We start from the raw sequence: 19,100 nt of genomic DNA on the forward strand, positions 1-19,100 counted from the left end.
ACAATATAGAAACTATTTACCTAATGAGGTATACACGCTAATCAGAGATGAATAGCTCCTCATTTGTGTAATATGCTGAATTCGTTGTGCAACATAAGTTGATCAACTAAAATAGCTCAATTTCTGCAGTTTAACTATGCAAAGAAGTTAGTTTTTAAATACTATTTTTCTTCTTAGCACGTAGAGACATAAAAATAGGGAATGCAATATTCGAAATGTATCGTTGAAATTATAACACCTAATACTGTCAGATGGAGAACAGGCCAACATAGCTCACACATCATAGCTTCTATTAATAGGCCTGACTCCCTTTTGCAATGTCAACTGTAACATTAATCCTGTTTTAAACCACAGTGTCTCAAATAACAGCTGCTACTAGCTGTACAGTTGTCTTTCAGTTTATATCAGAGAGCCCAATGGAGTCTTCTGAAGGACCTAGTCAGGTTAGCAGAGCTAACTTTTTAGAAGTCCCCGCTGTTAATGATTTCTCTTCAGAGGATGAAGATGTTAAACCTAACATTAATCTTCGTTTCTCTCCACTTCCCCGAAGGAGGAATTCTGCTTCTTCAGACGAAGAGGAGGCAGATACCCCCACCACCATTGCAAGAAAAGTTTCATTTGCTGATGCATTTGGGTTTGATCTTGTGTCTGTTAAGGAGTTTGATACCTGGGAAGTTCCAAATACAGGACAAAATGATGAGATAGAAGATGAAGTTTTCCCTCAGGAGGAATATTATTTCTCTCAACTGTTTACATTACCTGCTTCACAAGAAGAACTTTTGCAAAAAGTTCGAGAGCAGAAAGTCCTTTTGGAGTCAGTCGTGTTCCTGCCAGGGATTACCTGTATGAACGGCATTATACGAGTCCTCAATGTATCCTTTGAAAAAATGGTGTATGTTCGAATGACACTGAATAACTGGCTCAGTTATTACGATATCCTTGCAGAGTTCATGCCTAATTCTTGTGGTGATGAAACGGATCAGTTCTGCTTTAAGATTTCTTTGGTGCCTCCTTACCAGAAAGATGGAACTAAGGTGGAGTTCTGTATACGCTATGAGACATCGGTTGGTACCTTCTGGGCAAACAATGACGACAAAAATTACACCCTGATTTGTCACAAGAAAGAAGCTGCACCCAAGGTGGATAATAAACCACAAAAAGAGGTTACTGATAGACATCTTAAAGGATGCCTAAAGACATCACAAAGCAGGTGAGGTTACACCTTAACTTCAGTAACTTACAATATAGACGGCTAATTCTAATGTTCTAAGTGTGCTTGCTGGAACTAAGAATGCCTATATTTTTTTCTTCTTTTTTTTTTTTTTCAATGATAAATTAGACGGAGATTTGTTTGCAGTAAAGCTCTTATATATATAAGCCAGTAGTTTTCTACAGGCAGATTTGGTAGTATCATAGTTTTAACATACGGCATGCATGCCACTCATTTGAAAAGTAATGTGAGGGTATGTAAATTATGCGTTGTGTACCAAATCTGATCTTTGTAGGGTATAAATTGAGCTGATATCAGTGAGAGCTTTGCTCCAGACTTAGGTAGCCGTACAATTAAAACACTTTACATCCACTTCCTTGGTAAGTCAACAAAAATTTAAAAGCGACACAAATCCTGGGTTTTCACATGAGTTATATCATGGTTCACTCTCTACATGCAATTACTGAAGCAGAAGTGGCACTGGTGGTTCAGGAAGCTGACAATTCAGGGAAGGATCCTGTTTGCAATTAGAATAGCTGGCACAAATTTTTCTGCAAGTTGTTGGGCTATTCTGCGAGTTGTAAATTAGGGTAATAATTATTTTTTCCTGCCACTGGTTAATGTTTCTATTTCACAAATAGTGACATTAATAATGATCTATAAGGCAGAACTGGTAATATATTAAAGAAAAAATATATAGAATATGTCCCATATTATTCTAAGTAAATGTAGGCAAGTACCATGTTAATTTTAAAGTAAAGTGGCATTAGTTAACTGGTAACTTAACCCCACATGAAGAGGGACACTCAGGAACAGTAACTTTTGACTTCCTACTCTGTTTTTAACTTCTTTCTGTATGCAAAGCAATATTGCCCAACAAGATCTAAGTCTCAATTTTTTGCTCACCAAATTTGCTGTAGATCAGTTGGAGTTCTGCATAATCACATCTATATTTTACCTGCAGTGTCCTTTGCAGTACTTAGATCCAAGCACTAAATCCATGTTGAGTTTTTAGTTCCTGTACTATTTCTATTTTCTGTGCTGTTTAATTTCCCTGGTGCTCTTCCACTAGACTGAACTGGTGGGGAATGGGGAACAAAACCAAACTGCTGCAGTGGAGGGAGCTTAGGGAGGAGACAGCCAGGGCTTTCCCTGTGTAAAATTTCCTTCCCAAAACCCAGACTCAGTGTGCTGAGCCTTTGCCAGCCTGAATCACACATCAAACCTGTGAGGAGAAACGTGCAATTAACATTAGTCCCTGTATCAGCACCATGGTATGAGGAGCAGCCTCTGCTAACCCGAGGCCTCGTTCATAGCCAGTCCACAAAGCTCTCCTGGTAAGCATCTCCTAGGCCAGCCTTGGTGCCACCATGATGATGCTTCCATGGGTGAACATCCCGGTACGTCAGAGCAAAGGGAATGATACCTTTACGTGCCGTGTGGTCAGATCCTGACATTTATGCCCAGGTCTGTACGTTGTATCTGTCCTTTAAGAAGTGTCACACGACCCATTCTGGGTAAATAAGATAGTCTGAAGTGCCTTGCAGAAGGGCTGTGATATCAAGTACCACAGGCATATGCAGGCAGTGTGACTTCAGCTTGAGTTCAGGTAGCCCACATGGAGCAGATGATGGACATGGAGAGCTGACTCTAAATTTAGTGGGTCCTGGGCTTCCAGATGCTTTCAGGGCTGACCTGCAACTTTAGATACAATTGGGAATCTAAGGTCGAATGACTCCTAAGAGTTTAATTCCCTGAAGTCTCCTGTAACATGCCTAGCGCTAGCATAAGTTGTAGAAGTGTTTCTTCTGGGAGATCCACTGCTACATCTATATGTTAAACGTACTACATGTAAGTCAGGCAGACAGGTATTTAAAAAAAATGGGAAAGAAGATAACATGTCTACTCCTCAAGATAAAATTATCTTGTCTCTAAACAGAATGTGGAGTTGTCTACCTCCATATCAGGCTGCAGAGGAATGTCTATATGTATATATGTGTGTGTGTGAGTATATACATAAATATATATGTATATGTACATATATATGTGCATATTTGTTCATATATTAACATACACACATGTATATTTGTGATATTAAAATCAAAGTGGTCAGATTCCTGTTTACATTAAGATCTGTTACATGTGTTTGGGAAACGGTTAACTAACATGCTCTTTCAAGACCTTCTTTAGTGGCAGAAGGATGTAAGGAGACCTTACAGAAAATGCAAAAATGAGCTGAAAGTATTTTTGGAATATGGTTCCAGTGGTCGCCAAGGCTTCTGAAAGACAGTTCTGGCAGATTGTAATCCAGGACCAATTTTATGCTACGGGGACTTCATTGACTTCACAGGAGTTACAGCTTTCACCAGTGTAAATGAGGTCAGCATCAGGGCCTCTAGTTTCAAAAGAACTAAGATGCCAACCTCCATTGCTCACTTGTTTTTCAAAGTGTCTTTGTACATGTTGCCCCTTTGAGTGAGGAGGAACACCCTGCAGACATCTGCAAAAGTACCTCATTATTCTCCTTCAGACCCTCATTAAAACTCCTTTGCTTTGATCTGCAGAAAAAAGCACAAGAAAAACAAACCCCCCAAAATTGGCAAAGTGAGGTTGCTGATGTGCTATGACTCCTTCATATCACGTTGAACACTGCTGCCTGTTTCTCTGCTCTCTTCCATCAGCCTGTCTCTTTCACACCTCTTGTTTTATGTTTGGATGATAAGCTCTGCAGCATATATATATATGCTCTGATGGATGTTTATAGAACGTTTAGCAAAGTGAAGGTCCTGGACCATAACTAGCTTGTTTTAGGAGCTGCAGCAATGCAAACAGATATACTCAGAAGTAATAACAATTTTACCTGTGATTTACACAATAAATATGCAAATAAGGAATATTGCTATCCATACCCACGAGCCAGACAACTTAATTTAAATATTTCTTCATAATAATCTGAATAGAAAGATATTTTAACAGGATTATTTAGGTCACTATTTAAAATTTAGAAACCTGTTTTTATTTATTTATTTATTTATTTATTTATTTATTTATTTTAGATCTTGACTCTGAGATATTTATACTTTCTCTTAAAATGTTCAATTTATCTCTTCAGTTAAAAAATAGGACTGTTAAACAATTGTGTTTTTTAAGCAGAGAGTCTGATCCACTCTAGGGCATACTTGTGTGGCTCATTAAATGTCATTAGTGAGGATTAGTTGCGTTAGTTAAGTGAAAGGAATAATATGCACTTTCAGAGGAAGTTACTGAGGAAACACAATATGGCTATCATGTTACCCTTCAGAATATGAGCCAGAACAAAATTGTGTGAATGAGGGCGATGAGGTGGCTTCTAACACCATTATTAAGAAATAAAATAAAAATTGACTTAACTCTCAACAGCTGCACCTGAAAAAAATCATAGCGAAAAGCAAAACTGCATGGAATAATTAATGCTGAAAACTGCCTAGATTTGGATATTCAGAAACGCATGACTTAAAATCCTGCCTATTCATTCCATGCCTTATTTGCTTGTGCTTCTATGTCTAAGCATGAATAGAGTGTATTCTCTTAAAGTTTCATAAATTATTTGCTTCTAACTGTATTTTTCCAAGCCAAAATTCTTTCCAATATAAATTTTAACAATTTTTGTGTTTTAAAAAAATCTTGGAAGGATTCATAGGCACAAAATATATTGTGAAAAAAATAATGTGTGAATTAATTAATTTATGTTTTGGTCTATCTGAAAGCATGCATTTGGTTTATACATACTTGTAAATATATTTTGAGGAAAAAATTTGATTCCTAAAATTTTAAGGCTGTCACTGGAGAACAGAAATCTGCCAGTAAACAAGCCTGATATATACACATATATCTAACCATTCAAAAAAATGTATATGAATTGTATCAGCTCCACTCTTTTTTTTTGTTTGACTCTTGTGCTTTCGGGACATGGATAATGATTCTGAACACAAATTTTTCCTGGTCCTCAGGTTTGGACCAGATGATTTTGTTGTGGACCCCAGGCTCCTGCATCGGTCTGATCAGACAGGGACTGGTGGGGTGTTGCATGAGGCAAACTCCTATAGATCATGCTGCATGGCACAGTGATAACGACCTGCAAACCATTTCCCCCGCCACTGTTGAGGCTGCGCCCCATTTCTGTGCTTGGTCCTGGTTTGCCATCTCTCAAGGGAGCAGCGGAAGCAAGAGCAGAAGGAAAATGGCTGATAAGCATGAGAATGGTTTTACAAAAGGGTAAAACATGTATTTGGACTCCTGACCTCTGACAAGGAAGGGGGAAGCTAGTATTTTTATCAGAACTGTTAGAGTTATCGGTCTCTTACCTCTCTAAGCCCACAAGTGATGAACTGATGTTGGTCCTGTGCTTTTTTTCATAATTGCCAGACTGTACCTTTCTTTGAATGGTAGTGCATCAATTCACTTCCCTCCATGATGCCGCTTTAAAAGAGAACACAAGCTAGGGTATCATGGTACCACAGTATGTTTGGGATTGGAAGGGATCTCAAAAGATCATCTAGTCCAATCCCCCTGCTGGGTGATGTCTCATACAAGAGCTGCTCTATGTACAATGCATGATGAGAAGGAAGAGGTTAAAAACCCCAGGTCTGTGGGCCACTGATGCCAGCTTCAGCAGCATAAATATTGAATGGTCTCAAAGCAATTGCCAGTGAGAAAATTTCTTCTGTGCATAAGTACTCTCCTGTCTTCAGCTGCTGTCTCATCACCTTTCTGATGGAAGGCAAAGGAAGTAAGTTGCTGAAGATCCAGCCTGGCAGGACTGCACTGTTCTCGGTCAGTTTTCCCTGTGCAGATGGCAGACCAGTGCCTCGGTTGCCCCAAGAAGTGCAGTTCTGCATCAGCACCTCTCAGCTTTTCCTACAAACCCATGATGCGACTAAAAAAACCAAAGACTTTTGAGGAGGTGTTTGGAATTAGCTTCACATATACTTTGCTATGAGGAACAACTGTGTAATTCCCAGCTGGTCCATTTAAAATACAGCATTTAAATTATATTCCCTTTTAATCCTTGTTCTTTTGATTATTGCACATCATAATAGAAAAGGGAAAAGGAGAGCAGAAAAGGTGTTAAAACACACATCTTCCTTGTGTACTGCTATTTAATCTCAAGGTTGTTTCTGACATCTCAAGTCACAAGTTGCACCTTGATCAGCATACAGATATGGGATTTGACTAAAGTTTATGACTATTATTAGGAAGTGACTGCAGTCACTGTTTTTATCAGGAGAGCAGCTGCTAGAGAAGCTATCCATTCACAGGGAGCCAGCTAAAGGCAGCATTGCTCTGCTGTTCAAGCTGACCTAGTATTCCCAGCCCTTCCCTTGCATCCTGGTCATTGGCAGTCTTTGTCAATTGTACAAGTAGGTAGCACCAAAATAAGGTACTTGAGGACCATGATTACTGGGGGCACAGGATAATTATTTAAGGTGATCTAAAATACGTTATTCAGACAAGCAGGATACATGCAAGCTGTGGAACTGAGGCTGTTAGTAATGTTTCTTAACAGTGACTCTAGAATTATCTTTTAAGGAAATTGCTGCATCCTTACTCTCCAAAGTAATTTAAAATAAGCTAACTTTAAAAATGTTCTACAGGGAACAATTCTACTTGGCCAGGAACTACACCCAATGTTCTTTTTTCTATGTTTAACCATAATATTTTAAAAACCGTCTATGCTTACTATTTGAACTATGAAATATATTAAAGACCCTAAAGATAGATATCTAAGTTAGTGGCATGAAGCTTTGAATTTTATCACAGAAATGCTGAAGAAACAGGTGGAAGTTACTGATGAGGATACTATGCACAGAGCAAATCAACACCCATTAAATATGCTTGTGGTCTCCTAATTGGAGAGTACCTGAAGACTGAAAAACTTTCTCATTTTTGCATTTAGTGGTTGTGAACTGTGCTACCCATGTGCCATCCATTTGTTGCACTTGAAGTATGAAAGAAGTTTCAAAACTTTAAAGTAACAACATATGAAAATGTTGCTTTACTGGCAATCTCAGCAGAATATCTACTCTGGATCTTATTAATATCAGTGTTTTCTCATTCACTTCCATGGTCCACCTTAGAATCTGCTCTTGCCAATGTTACAGAACAGAAATTTGTGCTCTAATGTATGGGAAATATTGATTGCTATAAAGCTTTTTCACTTGTTTGCATAAAACCATATAAAACTGATACTTTGTAATCTGAGTGTCATCTCTCAATCATATGATAAGTAGTATTTGTAATTATACATGCATTGATTTGCTTTATACTTGTAAGATTTTTCTTGCAGTTACTACAATTTTATCAACTTATCTAAATATATGCCAATACTGTAACACTATTACAACTGACTCTTAGAGATCCTTAATTCAGCAACTGGCTTGATCCTGCAATAGGCACAATAAATAATTTAATGAACATCAGGAGTCTCACTGAACTTTGTGGAACTCTGCATGTGCAAAACTGTCCTCGACTGTTAATATTTACAGGACTGGAGATTATTTCTATGCTCTTTCTGATCACTGATTAATGACCTTCATGCACATAGAAATTTATTGCTAAATGAACTCTTGTATTCCATTGTTCAATGACTCTTTTGTTTAGGAAGATATCTGTTTTGCAAATCGAACCAGGCTGGTAGTGACTATTTCAATACGCTGTCCCCTGTCCACTCTTCAGGTATCACAGTTCATAAATGTTCAATTGGGAAAAGAAAAAAAACAGTTCCGTTACATTAACCTTGACTTGGCTAAATGTTAGTCTTAAAAAGAGGTTTAAAGTCAGTGAAACATTAACTGAGAGCACTGGAGTCATATTTAATCAATGCATTCACTACCAGTGTCATTTGAGCTGTTTATTCTGATTATGAACTTTAAGCCATGATCCAGTCACAGCACTGCAGCTCTGAAATCGAAGCAATTGATTCAGCTCCAGTGTAAGTCCAGAGAACAAATTGCCCACCGTATTTTTAACATAAAATATGGATTATCTTCTAGTTACAAAAGGTACAAAAATGGTCCAAACAAATACTTTGCAAGTCAAACACAGTCCCTGCTTTAGGGCAAAGGAAGAGATAAGACCTTTTGAATACCAGGGAAGCATGGTAGAAGTGGCTATTTGATCCCTAGGCTTTCAGTGACACACAGGAAAATATTACTTGATATGCCAAAGCATAATGGGGGGCTTGGTTTTCTAACTATGTCTCCACTCTCCTCCTAATCTGTGGAACCAGCTGATACTCTGACACTAAACCCAGAGATTTATTACTGCTGGTTACTAATAGAGTCCAAAAGAGCACTGAAGAGCACTGAGCTACGCAACTAAATATGAACTAGTTGGAGCTGACAGGTCCTTCTTTCCTTGCACGTAGGTACACCAAATGGATTTGCACTTACATTTTGCTTTGATGGATAATTATTGTCCCTGCAATAATGTTTATGGCTGCTGGACAATAAACATAAGTTGTCCAAACTTGGATCACTTCATATTATGGTAGAGGCTCAGGGAGTTTGTCAGTATTTCTTTCTCTCCAGCTACTCTAGTAAATCTGCACCAGTTCCTCCTAGGTTATATTCCAGACCTTCTTGATGGAAATATTGATACCTATCACACAGCCGCCTTCTTGCTATGTGGTAGTAAGACAGCATGTGAAATAAAAGGTTATAAAAGTCTCCTCTTGGCATGATAACACCTGGGAATTTTATCCTCTTCAGGTACTTGTTGAATTTACAATTGCTTTCCAAGATTTAGATCACAGTTGTCCTCTCTCAAGAAAGCTAAGGCTTTCTGTGGTCACCCATTCTGTTCTCCTCCCCACTGGTGGTATCTGTGTCTTAGTCTCACCTGACTGCCATTTATCTATCTACAGTCTCTCTGAGGCATCTGTCAGCTTCTTGCCTACATGCCTCAGCATATTGCAGTCAGCCTCTAGGAAATGAATCTCTTCTGACATGCCAGTAGGGAACTGCTTCTTCTCTACTTTTTCCATGTGAGATCCAGGGAAAGACCAGGTGCCACATAAGCTAAGGTCTTTTTACTCTCAGATGTATCCAAAACTGACACCATCTTGAGAGAAGTACAAGACCTGTTGATGGTATTTGCTTTTCTCTCCCTCCATCTTTTAAAACAGTGGGAGAAAAAAGCAAGAGAGCAACAGAGCAGCCTGCCCCCAACTTCTTTCTACAGCACCATTTTGATACTAGATCATGCCCCTTCCAGACAAAATAGCAACTTCAGAAGCATATCTTCTGACCTTATGCCAAGCCTAGCCCTCAGGAAATATGACTCCTCATTCACCTTTTCCTCTTTTTCAACCAGTTTGCCCAGGAGATAGGTAATGCCAATAGTAAGGTCCTGCTTTACTAATGCACAATGGAGTTGTCACTAGATCTTTTGTCTCTGTCCAGGGGAATCTTTCCTAAAGAAAGTCTCTGTTTCTGAAGTAGTTAGCCCATTCTGTTGAAGGACTTAAGCTATTTTCTGATCAATCCGTGTGTAAAACAGTTGTGTAACAAGACTTCTAAACTGATTTCTTTTCAACATTGTTATGTGGATAATGTAATAAGGTACAACAATCATGGCAGAGGTATAAAAAGTTGCTGAAAAAGTTGCAATATTTCTGTTCATATTTGCTGTAGATTAATTTGAGGTATAACAGACTTATAATACATGGGTTTTTTTGCAGTCTTCATACCTATACTAATGAGATTTGGGGATAGATAGGGCTATATTAAAGGTTTGAGTCTGACACAAAATTGGTGTTCAGCTCCTAGTTCAGACTGCATAGCACTAAGGTCTTCGAATGGACAGATATACATTTATATTTAAAAAAAAAAAATTGTATGAATGTTTTGCCATTAAAACTCAAGGTCTTTTTTAATGAGCTAGAAAATAAAGACTAATTTCTTGGGACTCTGTTTGCTTTGAGGCTATGATTATTCTCATCCCAAACCAGGCCAATGCATTTTGTTCTGTGCCACCTATGTCCCTGCTTCAATCATAAACTAAGACTGAAAAATGAAAATATTAGTAATTGGAAAATATAATCCCCTGGATAGCACCAATCCAATAATCTTAATAAAAATAGGTTTATTACAAACATTGCCTGAATCCTACTGGGAATTATCTTTTCAGAAAAAAACACTCAAATTCCCTTTCAGCTTCTCTCTTGATCAATTGTCCCCCTCGATACTATTAATCATCATACTACATACTGCTTATTCTGAGCATCTTTTTCCTTTTCACTTTCCAAACTGCCTTTCCAATTTCTCCTTGTTTAGAAGCTCCTGACAGTCCTTTATGGTCCTTTTGCAGGACCACCTTTTCTCCTTTTCTGATGTCAGCTCCTTTACTTAGATGAGATGCCCAAAACCAAGGGGAATTTCCTCAAGGTGGGAAATACCACAGATTAATATTCCCTTCCTCAGATTTCAGGCATTTAACTAGAGGTTCGTCGTGACTCTATTTTAATGCAAAATACTTGTGAAGGCTGCTAGACTGACTCTCCGGATAATGCAGCCTTCTGTTCACAGCATAGTTTCAAAATGGCAGCTGCAGTGCAGGCCTCAATTGCCACGACAGCGTGCGAATATCCTCACCCACTGCTCTAATGATGAGCGGGTCACTCCATCTCCCTGCCTTCATCCTCTGTGTCCTGACTATCAACAAGGGAGCTAATTAGTGTCAGTCCTGTTTGTTTGGTGGCACTTACTTACTAAGAACTGGATTGAACCTTCTCTAACACTGTTGGAAATTGAAGGTCATATAAGAAAATCAATCTTGCCTAGATTTGTAATAAGGGCTCTGATTTGATGTACATTTTTGTTCTAATAGGATCACTTGTAATGGCATAATATTTTAAAACATTATTTAGTAATTTCTACTCAATGTTCACACAGCTATTCATTTACGGCTGTTGACTTTCTTTGCAGCTTTTGCTTTAATTTCTGAATATTTTCCTGCATGGTCTGTTCAGAATCTCACAATGTAATTTAAATTATTGGTTTCTGCCTTGATTAAATTAAATTATTTTTCTGTTGTGCTTTTATCTTTTAAAAACTCCCTGAAAAAATGAAACATATAAACAGAAAACAATGATACTGCCACAGATGACGTGTAATAGCAGCGTTGTGGTTCAGGCACACATAACATGACATCTCCATAAGGCGGGATCATTTGAAGCCGAAATTCTCTTAGTTAGGAATTGGTCATATTTTCAGGTGAAGCCATCTGGCAAGTAGAAGTCCAGATGTGTGCGTTAGGAGCTCAGAACTGAGGAATGGTGCTCGCCGAGCTTCAGTTGTCATCTGCTTTTTTGCCAGCATGGACAGCAGTGCTCCACGCCATGCTCACACTGCTCTTTGCAGCCTTGGTCTGTCTGTAATTTGTGCAGCTGAGTTGGTTTCTGCTGCACCTAAGGTCTAATTCCCAGGACTTTACCTTGAGTTTTCATATAAGGCAGTTATTTTAGCCCATGGACACAGCCACCTGCCCAGGCCCACAACCCAGCCATCTCCCCAGCTCTGCTCCCCAGCACCTTCCTCAAATTCAGCCCAGCACCATCAGCTTCCAGCACAGCTATTATGCCCCTAGGTAGCATTAAGATCAGCTGCTCTTAACAGTAGAAAAAAGCCTGGAATTGACTTAGAGCATTTCCCTGAAAGGAAGGTGGTGCAACCGAGCACTTAGTTTCTTTGCAACTTTCCTTCAGAGCCATTTTACTGCTTTTGTTTTTCTCCTCTCTACTAGTGGATATGGTACTTCAGAGCTCACACATGCTGCAGCATTGACACCAAATGCCTTTTGCTTGTTGCCATCTTTGCTCTGCTGCTCACTCTGTCCTCTCCTCCAAACCTGGGGAAATGCTCCCCAGCTCTGACTTTATGTGCCCAGCACATCTGCCTTCTTGACCAGTAATAATTCTGTGTCCAGATGTTTAGTGCTCTCCCTAAGGTCTAATATTTAAATCGTATTTACTTGGGTTTTATCCCTATGTCCTATCTTAAAAGAACAGAGGAACATTTAATTTCTCATGTAGTAATGTCACTTTTCCTGTATTTTCTTCATATCTACCATAGTCTATCGCAACGTATCTCCTTGTTGGGTGCCTGCCTTTTTTTGCGCACTCTAATCTTCATATCCTGCAAATCTGGTTTGAATGATTGAAATTCTTTAGCAATCATGAAAAACTTTATATTTAGATGATTCCTAAGAAAAAATGTATTTCCTTAATTGCTAGCAAATTCTTATCAATACCTTTATATACAAATTGTTATGAAGATAAGCTATTCTTATCTAATCGTTTCTAGGAGTTTAAGACTGTCTCAGCAGGAGTTGCTGAGGGATGAAACTTCTAATGATGATTTAAAGCAGTGAAGTGTGTAGGCTGAAACTGAAATAATTATTGCTGTAACCCTCTAAGCACTCTAAGTTCCTCAAGAGAAAATACTTTATTCAGAACAGACCCTGAACAACAAAATGCTAAAAAAAAGTAAAATAATAATAATAAAAAAAAAACCCTTGGAGCAGGATGAAAATTTAGAACTAGAATCAGTATAATGTGAGGATGTTCTCAACAACTGCTCACAAATGCATCAGACATCACAATTAAAAAGGAATAATAATTATGGCCTCATTCTAAAGTAGGTAATATTCTATTCCATTCAATAAGCCATGAACACTTTAAAACCATCAGTGTAATCCACAAACCTATATTTACAACATTAAACTGGATGTTCTGCCTTTTCAATAACTGTCATCTCATCTCTATTATTTTCACCTCAGACTCTAATTGTTTCTTTTATAGGAGCTAACCTACCAGTGTCCTTGGCAGTACAGTTTATGGCTCATGCATTTACAGTAATTGTTTGGGCAATTTGCCACACAGTATAACAATCTTCACATCACAATCAGTTTTTATAATAAACAGCATTAGTTGTGAAAAATACAAGTGATGCATGATTCTTATAGTGGATAAAGGGCACTGAAGATGCCCTTTAGAAAAAGAAATAAAAATGCTCAAGCCTTGAACTGCTTGAGAAAAATACTGATGTCACAATAGAGCTAATTAATTTGATGGTACAAACAAGAAGGGGAAAGGGCCTTGCATTCATTAGTGTCAATTCTAAATGAGAGCAAACCATTCATAAAAAGAATATTCTGCCTTTATTTATTCAAAATGTGCAGGTAAACAGATTGTAAATAAGCACCAGTTCCTGTTGAAACTGTGATTTTGCTCCTTATCTTCATCAAGGCACATTGTCTTCTTCAGCCACAGGAAGCTCAAAGCCTGAGTAGGTACAACTTGGAGGTAGACCTCTGGGCAAGGCCAGATCCTGTTGCCCACCAGCCTGGCTGGCTCCAGTGTGGTCAGCACTGCTGCACACCACTGGGCACTGGAGCCACTGTGCATGAGTCTGCTCCTGGGAAGCTGAGCACACACTTAATGGCTTCTCCACACAACACATAGGTGGTTGCATGTAAAGATGTCCCACCACATGTGGGTTTGCTGCAGCCGTTTTGTGGCTTCTCAGTTTTCAAGCACCCAGAAATAAGAGGTCAAGCATTGCTCAGTGGATTGGCTGTTTGACACATCTCCAACAGCCACAGTATTTTCTGGCAGAAATTCTCCAGAGGAGAAATAAGGTATATGTCCTCTTACACCAGTGCACAGGCAGGCAATCCTCAGCCTCCTTGTCATCTCCACACCACCTCATGGACCCTGGCTTGTGCCACTGTGAGGGAAGGACCCAGGAAGCACAAAGGTGGCTTCAAGCCAAGGTTGTACCTCCCCTTCTTGCGCTAGGTTGTGAATTCTGTGGCAGCACCAGGTCTTAAGACTAAGAACCACATGTAATAAGAAATTGCGAAGTGATTGTATTATGACACTATACTTCAACAGTTGATGACATGAGTATCAATTCAAATCAGTACAAGACTTGTCCTCATAGTGAGTTTTGGACTGAGCCTTATGGAGTCAAAGAATGAGTTTATCCTTACTCGTTAAATATTTAGTTCATATATTTGGTAAGAGAGATAGTACGGAGACACCATCACAGGAGAAGTCAAAGTCTGCACTTTGGAGATCCACACCAGGATCCTTGATGGCTCCTGAACCCCTTTCATAAGTTGTCAAACAACAACGGAGAGGTCAGGACATGTTTTGGATCTAGATCCCAGAGGGTGGGAAGGTGTATCTTCAGTGGCAATCTCACCATGATAATGAGACCAGAATCAAGCTTACGTTTTTAATTTTTTTCTTATAGTACCAGGTTTTTTTCGCTTCTTGCATTTTCTTCTCTCCATGAATTGGTTTTGCTAATATTTTCTCCGCTGTCTCACTAATATTTTAAGACCATTATAAATAGAACAACCTTTAAAATGTTGTTTTCCAGTAAGCCAACTCTTACGGGAGGTTATGTTGGTAAAAAAAATTGGATTGAATTCTTACTCTACTGAGTTGTACAAACAATTTAATAGAACTTTAACACTCTGTTTAGAACTTTACACATATGCAGTCTTTCCTACTGCTTTCCAAAATTCCTTCTTCCTTAGAAATTTTTTTCTGCTGCATGTTTGTGGGTTTTGAATGACATTGCATACAATGTTACTGAGGCTCAGAATTACATGTGAAAAAAACCCCTATATTTAGTTTCTCATCAATGTCCTTTTAACTCAACTCCTCCAAACTTTTTACAGGCTTTCTGCTTCCAATGTGCACATAAGATTTTAAAAATAATTTTTGTTGTTGCTTTTTTTTTTTTTTTTAAATAAATGCAGCTATTTCCTTCCCTGCTTCCTTTTGACATGCTGCTAATGATACAAAAATAACCAAACCAAAGTGCCAGCCCTTCCCTCCCCTCATGTCCCTCCTTTCCCCAGCTCTGTGGGGTCACAGTTCTGTGCAGGTTGCCTGTTTGGCTCCAGTGACATATCAAACCTGATCACTTATCTGCACTAATTTACTTTTTGCTCTTCTGCTTCTCAGTAAAATGTTGCAGACACATTTAACTACTTCTTTTCAAGGATTTTTTATCTTGTTTACATCCCAGTTGCATCATTCTTCAGCAGGGCTAGCTATTTTTTGCATTAGATCCAAAAGCACTAGTTGCATTGAAGGTTGCTGCTGCATTAGGCTCCTCTTATGTTTAGAAATCTGAACTGAAATTAAAATATAATTATAATTTAGTTATCAACTTCCATCTTGCCAGCTTCTTTCATGAGGACATTTTAGCATCAATTAGAGGGCAGAAGAGGATTGTTTTGATATTTGAATCCACCTTGAAGTAAAAACCAGAAACATGAAAGATTCTGTGACAGCTTCAGCCTGTCTGGATTTTAAAATAAAATCGTATTGTAAACTTTTTCCCCTCTTACATGTTTTCTAAATATTTGAGAAATATATTCTTCAAATACTTTAAGGTCTCCATACCTCTTTAAATTTCAGATTAAATAATCCATTCCCACATTTTCTTTTAAATATGAGTTAATATAAAGTTGTTCAGGTTGCATAAATTTCAAGAGTTTTACAGGTACATTTTTGTCTTTCCATACTCTGTACTCCAACAATTTTAGCCTTTTCCCACTTTCTGTAAAATAAATATCTTGTGATTTAGGTATTCAGATCTAGCATAAATGGATATAACACAGAACAAAGTGAACAGTGCTGCAGGTTATACAAATATACAGACACAACTTCTGCCAAATATTGGTGTGTGAATTGAAACCACGACAAGCTATAACAACCTCACCCGTTATGAAGAGATTAGTAGCTCCTGGCTATAGTCTCAAGCTTGTTTCAGACCAGACCAAAGCACCTACTGTTCCTTGTGAAATATGCCCTCCTGAAAGCATAACTCTCAGGGCATATAGCTACATAGGAGCATTTGAAATAGGGCTGGACTGGGAGTATAGGACCACGAAGTCTTATCCCTTAGGAAATGTGTTGCATAATCCTGTTCAAAAAATATATCCATGTTTCCATACCAAGACCTTCTCAGTTTCAAGTGCCTGGTACTTGCACTGAAAGATTGCAGGATATACTTTTCTAATGTTTACAGATCTTCTTTTAATTTTCCACAACATTTTTTTTAAACTTTTTCTCTTAATATATTAACAAAGTCTTGCTGCTTAATATCTCTTCTGCCTTCTCAGTATTTACCCCTTTGCTATATTAATAAGAGACATTTATTTCTCCTCTCAACTTTATTTTGCTAGGCTAAAAATAGAAATACTCCATTTGTCTCCTTGGTCAATGTACATTTTCATCCCACCAGTCTTGTAGCCCTCTTCCGCACCTGTTCTAGTTTGAATTAATCTTTCTCAAACAGCATATACAAATGTTCCAGAGGAGCTCTTACTAGTGTCTGGTGCTGCAACATGAATATTTCCTGGAAGTCTTTCTTTACTGAGAATGCCTTTTCCGTCATTTCACTGCAGAACTCTATTTGCCTTGTTGCCACAGCCAGCTCACACTGGTATCTTGGAAACATTTTCTGCAAAAAGCAAACTCATATTTTTCTTGCTCATCTGTTTCTTCCAGTTTCTGAGCCCCCATTTTGTGTCGGAAATTCTTTCTAGTCCCTAAATGTGTAACCTGGCACTTTATAATTTTGAATTTTATCCCTTATCTATTATTCTGATCCTCCAGGCCACCCATTTGTTTCAATCCTCTTCTGTGTTGGTGGTGTCTCCCAGCATCCTATCTGCTACAGATTTAATTTAACTTTGACTTTTTGTGCCTTGGTCTGTAATAACATGACTGACTAAGTCTGATTACATGACCGGTCCTGTCCAATTCCTCGGTGATGTCTGCCAGCTCCGCACAGCGCAGCTCATGGGGCCGCCCCACTTGGCACTGAGCCCCTCTCCCACCGCCCAGCTCTTGTACTCATCTCCCTCTTCTCCAGTTTAATTAATAAATTTCCCTTGTGGCTCCACAACAAATGCTTTAATGGAGTCCAGATAGAATAGATAACTGATTTTTAGACAAGGGAAATATAGTAATCTTACCAAAGACAGATATTATCGGGTGAGATCGGCATTTTTATGCAATTTTCCATTTATCTGTATTTATTATCTCATTTAAGTTTTGTTCTAAATCTGTTGTGAAAACTTTTTGAAGACACCTGGGCATGTAGTTGCCCTGACACTACTTCTCTTCTTTTTCCTAAATATAGCTACTACTTCTCCTACTCTTCTGATACTGTTGCAGTAGTATCAGCACCAATTTGATAGATTTGAATAACAAAGATTTTAAACTAACGTGTGATTTCTTCTATTCCGTCTCTCAGTATTTTGTGTTAGAGATTATCTGCTTGTCTTAACTGGAGTGTATTTAAACACCAAGTTCTGCTTCCAGACTGGATAAAACAGTATCATTTTCTAAATCTCTTTTCCTCTGAGTGATGCTCTGTAAGATCTCTGTTCCTAAAAGATTCTGCCCCACTATTAACACTGTGGTAGGAAAGTTTAGAAGTCTTTTCATTGTGGGGTTATTAGTACATTATCTGAAATCTTGATCAAACCTCACTTCTAAAAAAAATTCCTGTTTAACTTAAAAAGATGCAATCCAAATCCTTAGCATGTCTTACTATAACCCAACCCTTTCTGAAGTCAAAGCAATATTGCTTATTGCTCCAATTAATCTTTTTTTTCTCATCACTTAGATATTATCTATTTACTCGTCACATCTTTAGCATTCAAATTTAACCATTTTTCTCTGTTTGGGATGCAAATTCCAAGTAACTTTGGGATTTCTGAACTTCTTTGTATAATGTCCATCAACTTCTCATTCCTCTTAGTCATACTAACTAGTCCCTGAACTTGCCATTTTTTTTTCTACATGCAAAATTATTGTGATAACCTGTTTTTATTCTTGATTTCTTTTTGTCACTTAGTCCAAGTGAATGTCAGTTCCATCAAGAATTAATCATATGTGCTTAAGTATTTTTTTTGAAGCTGGTAGAAATTCTTAAGTTCCTGTTGCTCATTGTGAAAATGTACCCCATTCATCTGAAGGAGAAAAGGCAATTGAACTTCTGCAGGTATACAGGTATTTACATTGGAGGGAAACTGTGCCAGCTAATATAATTAATTTTTACAGATTACATTGTTAGAATACCCAGCTCACTAAAAAATATAAAAAAAAAACGAAACAAAACCATTTTTGAAGTGAACACAAATCTTGTGTCTCTTACTACACAATATAGGTGCATTTAGACCACCCCCACAACACAGTGAGATTATTGATTTTGGAAACAAAACCTGAATTAATATTATAATTAAAAATCTTACAATGAAATGCTGATAGTGAGCTACAAGTTTTTCAGAAAAAATGTGAAGAAAAAACAGTCAGTCAAAAAACATGCTAACTAGACAAATGCTTTCCATGGACCACAAGGGGAAAGCACACTGTGGAAAAGCCGTGATCAAATGATGATCTGTTTTGATAGTAGAGTTTTTCTCCCATCTAATTGCTACTGTTTGATGAAAGGGCAAGTTTTTATTGGCTTTTGGGGAGTATTTAAGTCTTTAGAGTGTATATGTATGTTTGAGATTGTTCTGCAGTTGTAGCTGCCCACAGTCTCAGCATCTTCATGCCACTTCTTAGATTACAGTAGTGCTGTTAAACTACTATTGGTTTATGGTCCTTGTGATTCACAAAGACTGCAGTAGCTATATCCTCAATTTAAGTTAATTTTAGATTTCCCACTAGAATAATTATATGAGGGCAGATATTTCTGATGTAGAAGAAAAATAAGGAAAATAACTGTTACACTGACTTTCACTGTACCCAGGTATCTGCAGGATAGGCCTGTGCAAATACTGAGCTATAAACCAGTGACCTTTATAAAAT

General features: G+C 38.0%; 1 protein-coding gene across 2 annotated transcripts in view; it reads left to right on the top strand.

Annotated features, from left to right (window-relative positions):
* PPP1R3A (protein phosphatase 1 regulatory subunit 3A) overlaps nt 1-19,100 on the top strand; it is a 46,746-nt gene that overhangs the window by 12,155 nt on the left and 15,491 nt on the right. The window contains exon 2 of one of the 2 annotated variants that reach the window (XM_082055051.1): nt 551-1,210. In XM_082055051.1, coding sequence (XP_081911177.1) covers nt 551-1,210 — 660 coding nt within the window. Of the gene's footprint in view, nt 1-392; nt 1,211-19,100 lie in introns of those variants that run through there. The other variant, XM_082055050.1, reaches the window with a different exon arrangement.

The sequence above is a fragment of the Streptopelia decaocto genome (genome assembly GCF_964273445.1).
Source record: "Streptopelia decaocto genome assembly, chromosome: 1".
Taxonomy (NCBI): Eukaryota; Metazoa; Chordata; class Aves; order Columbiformes; family Columbidae; genus Streptopelia; species Streptopelia decaocto.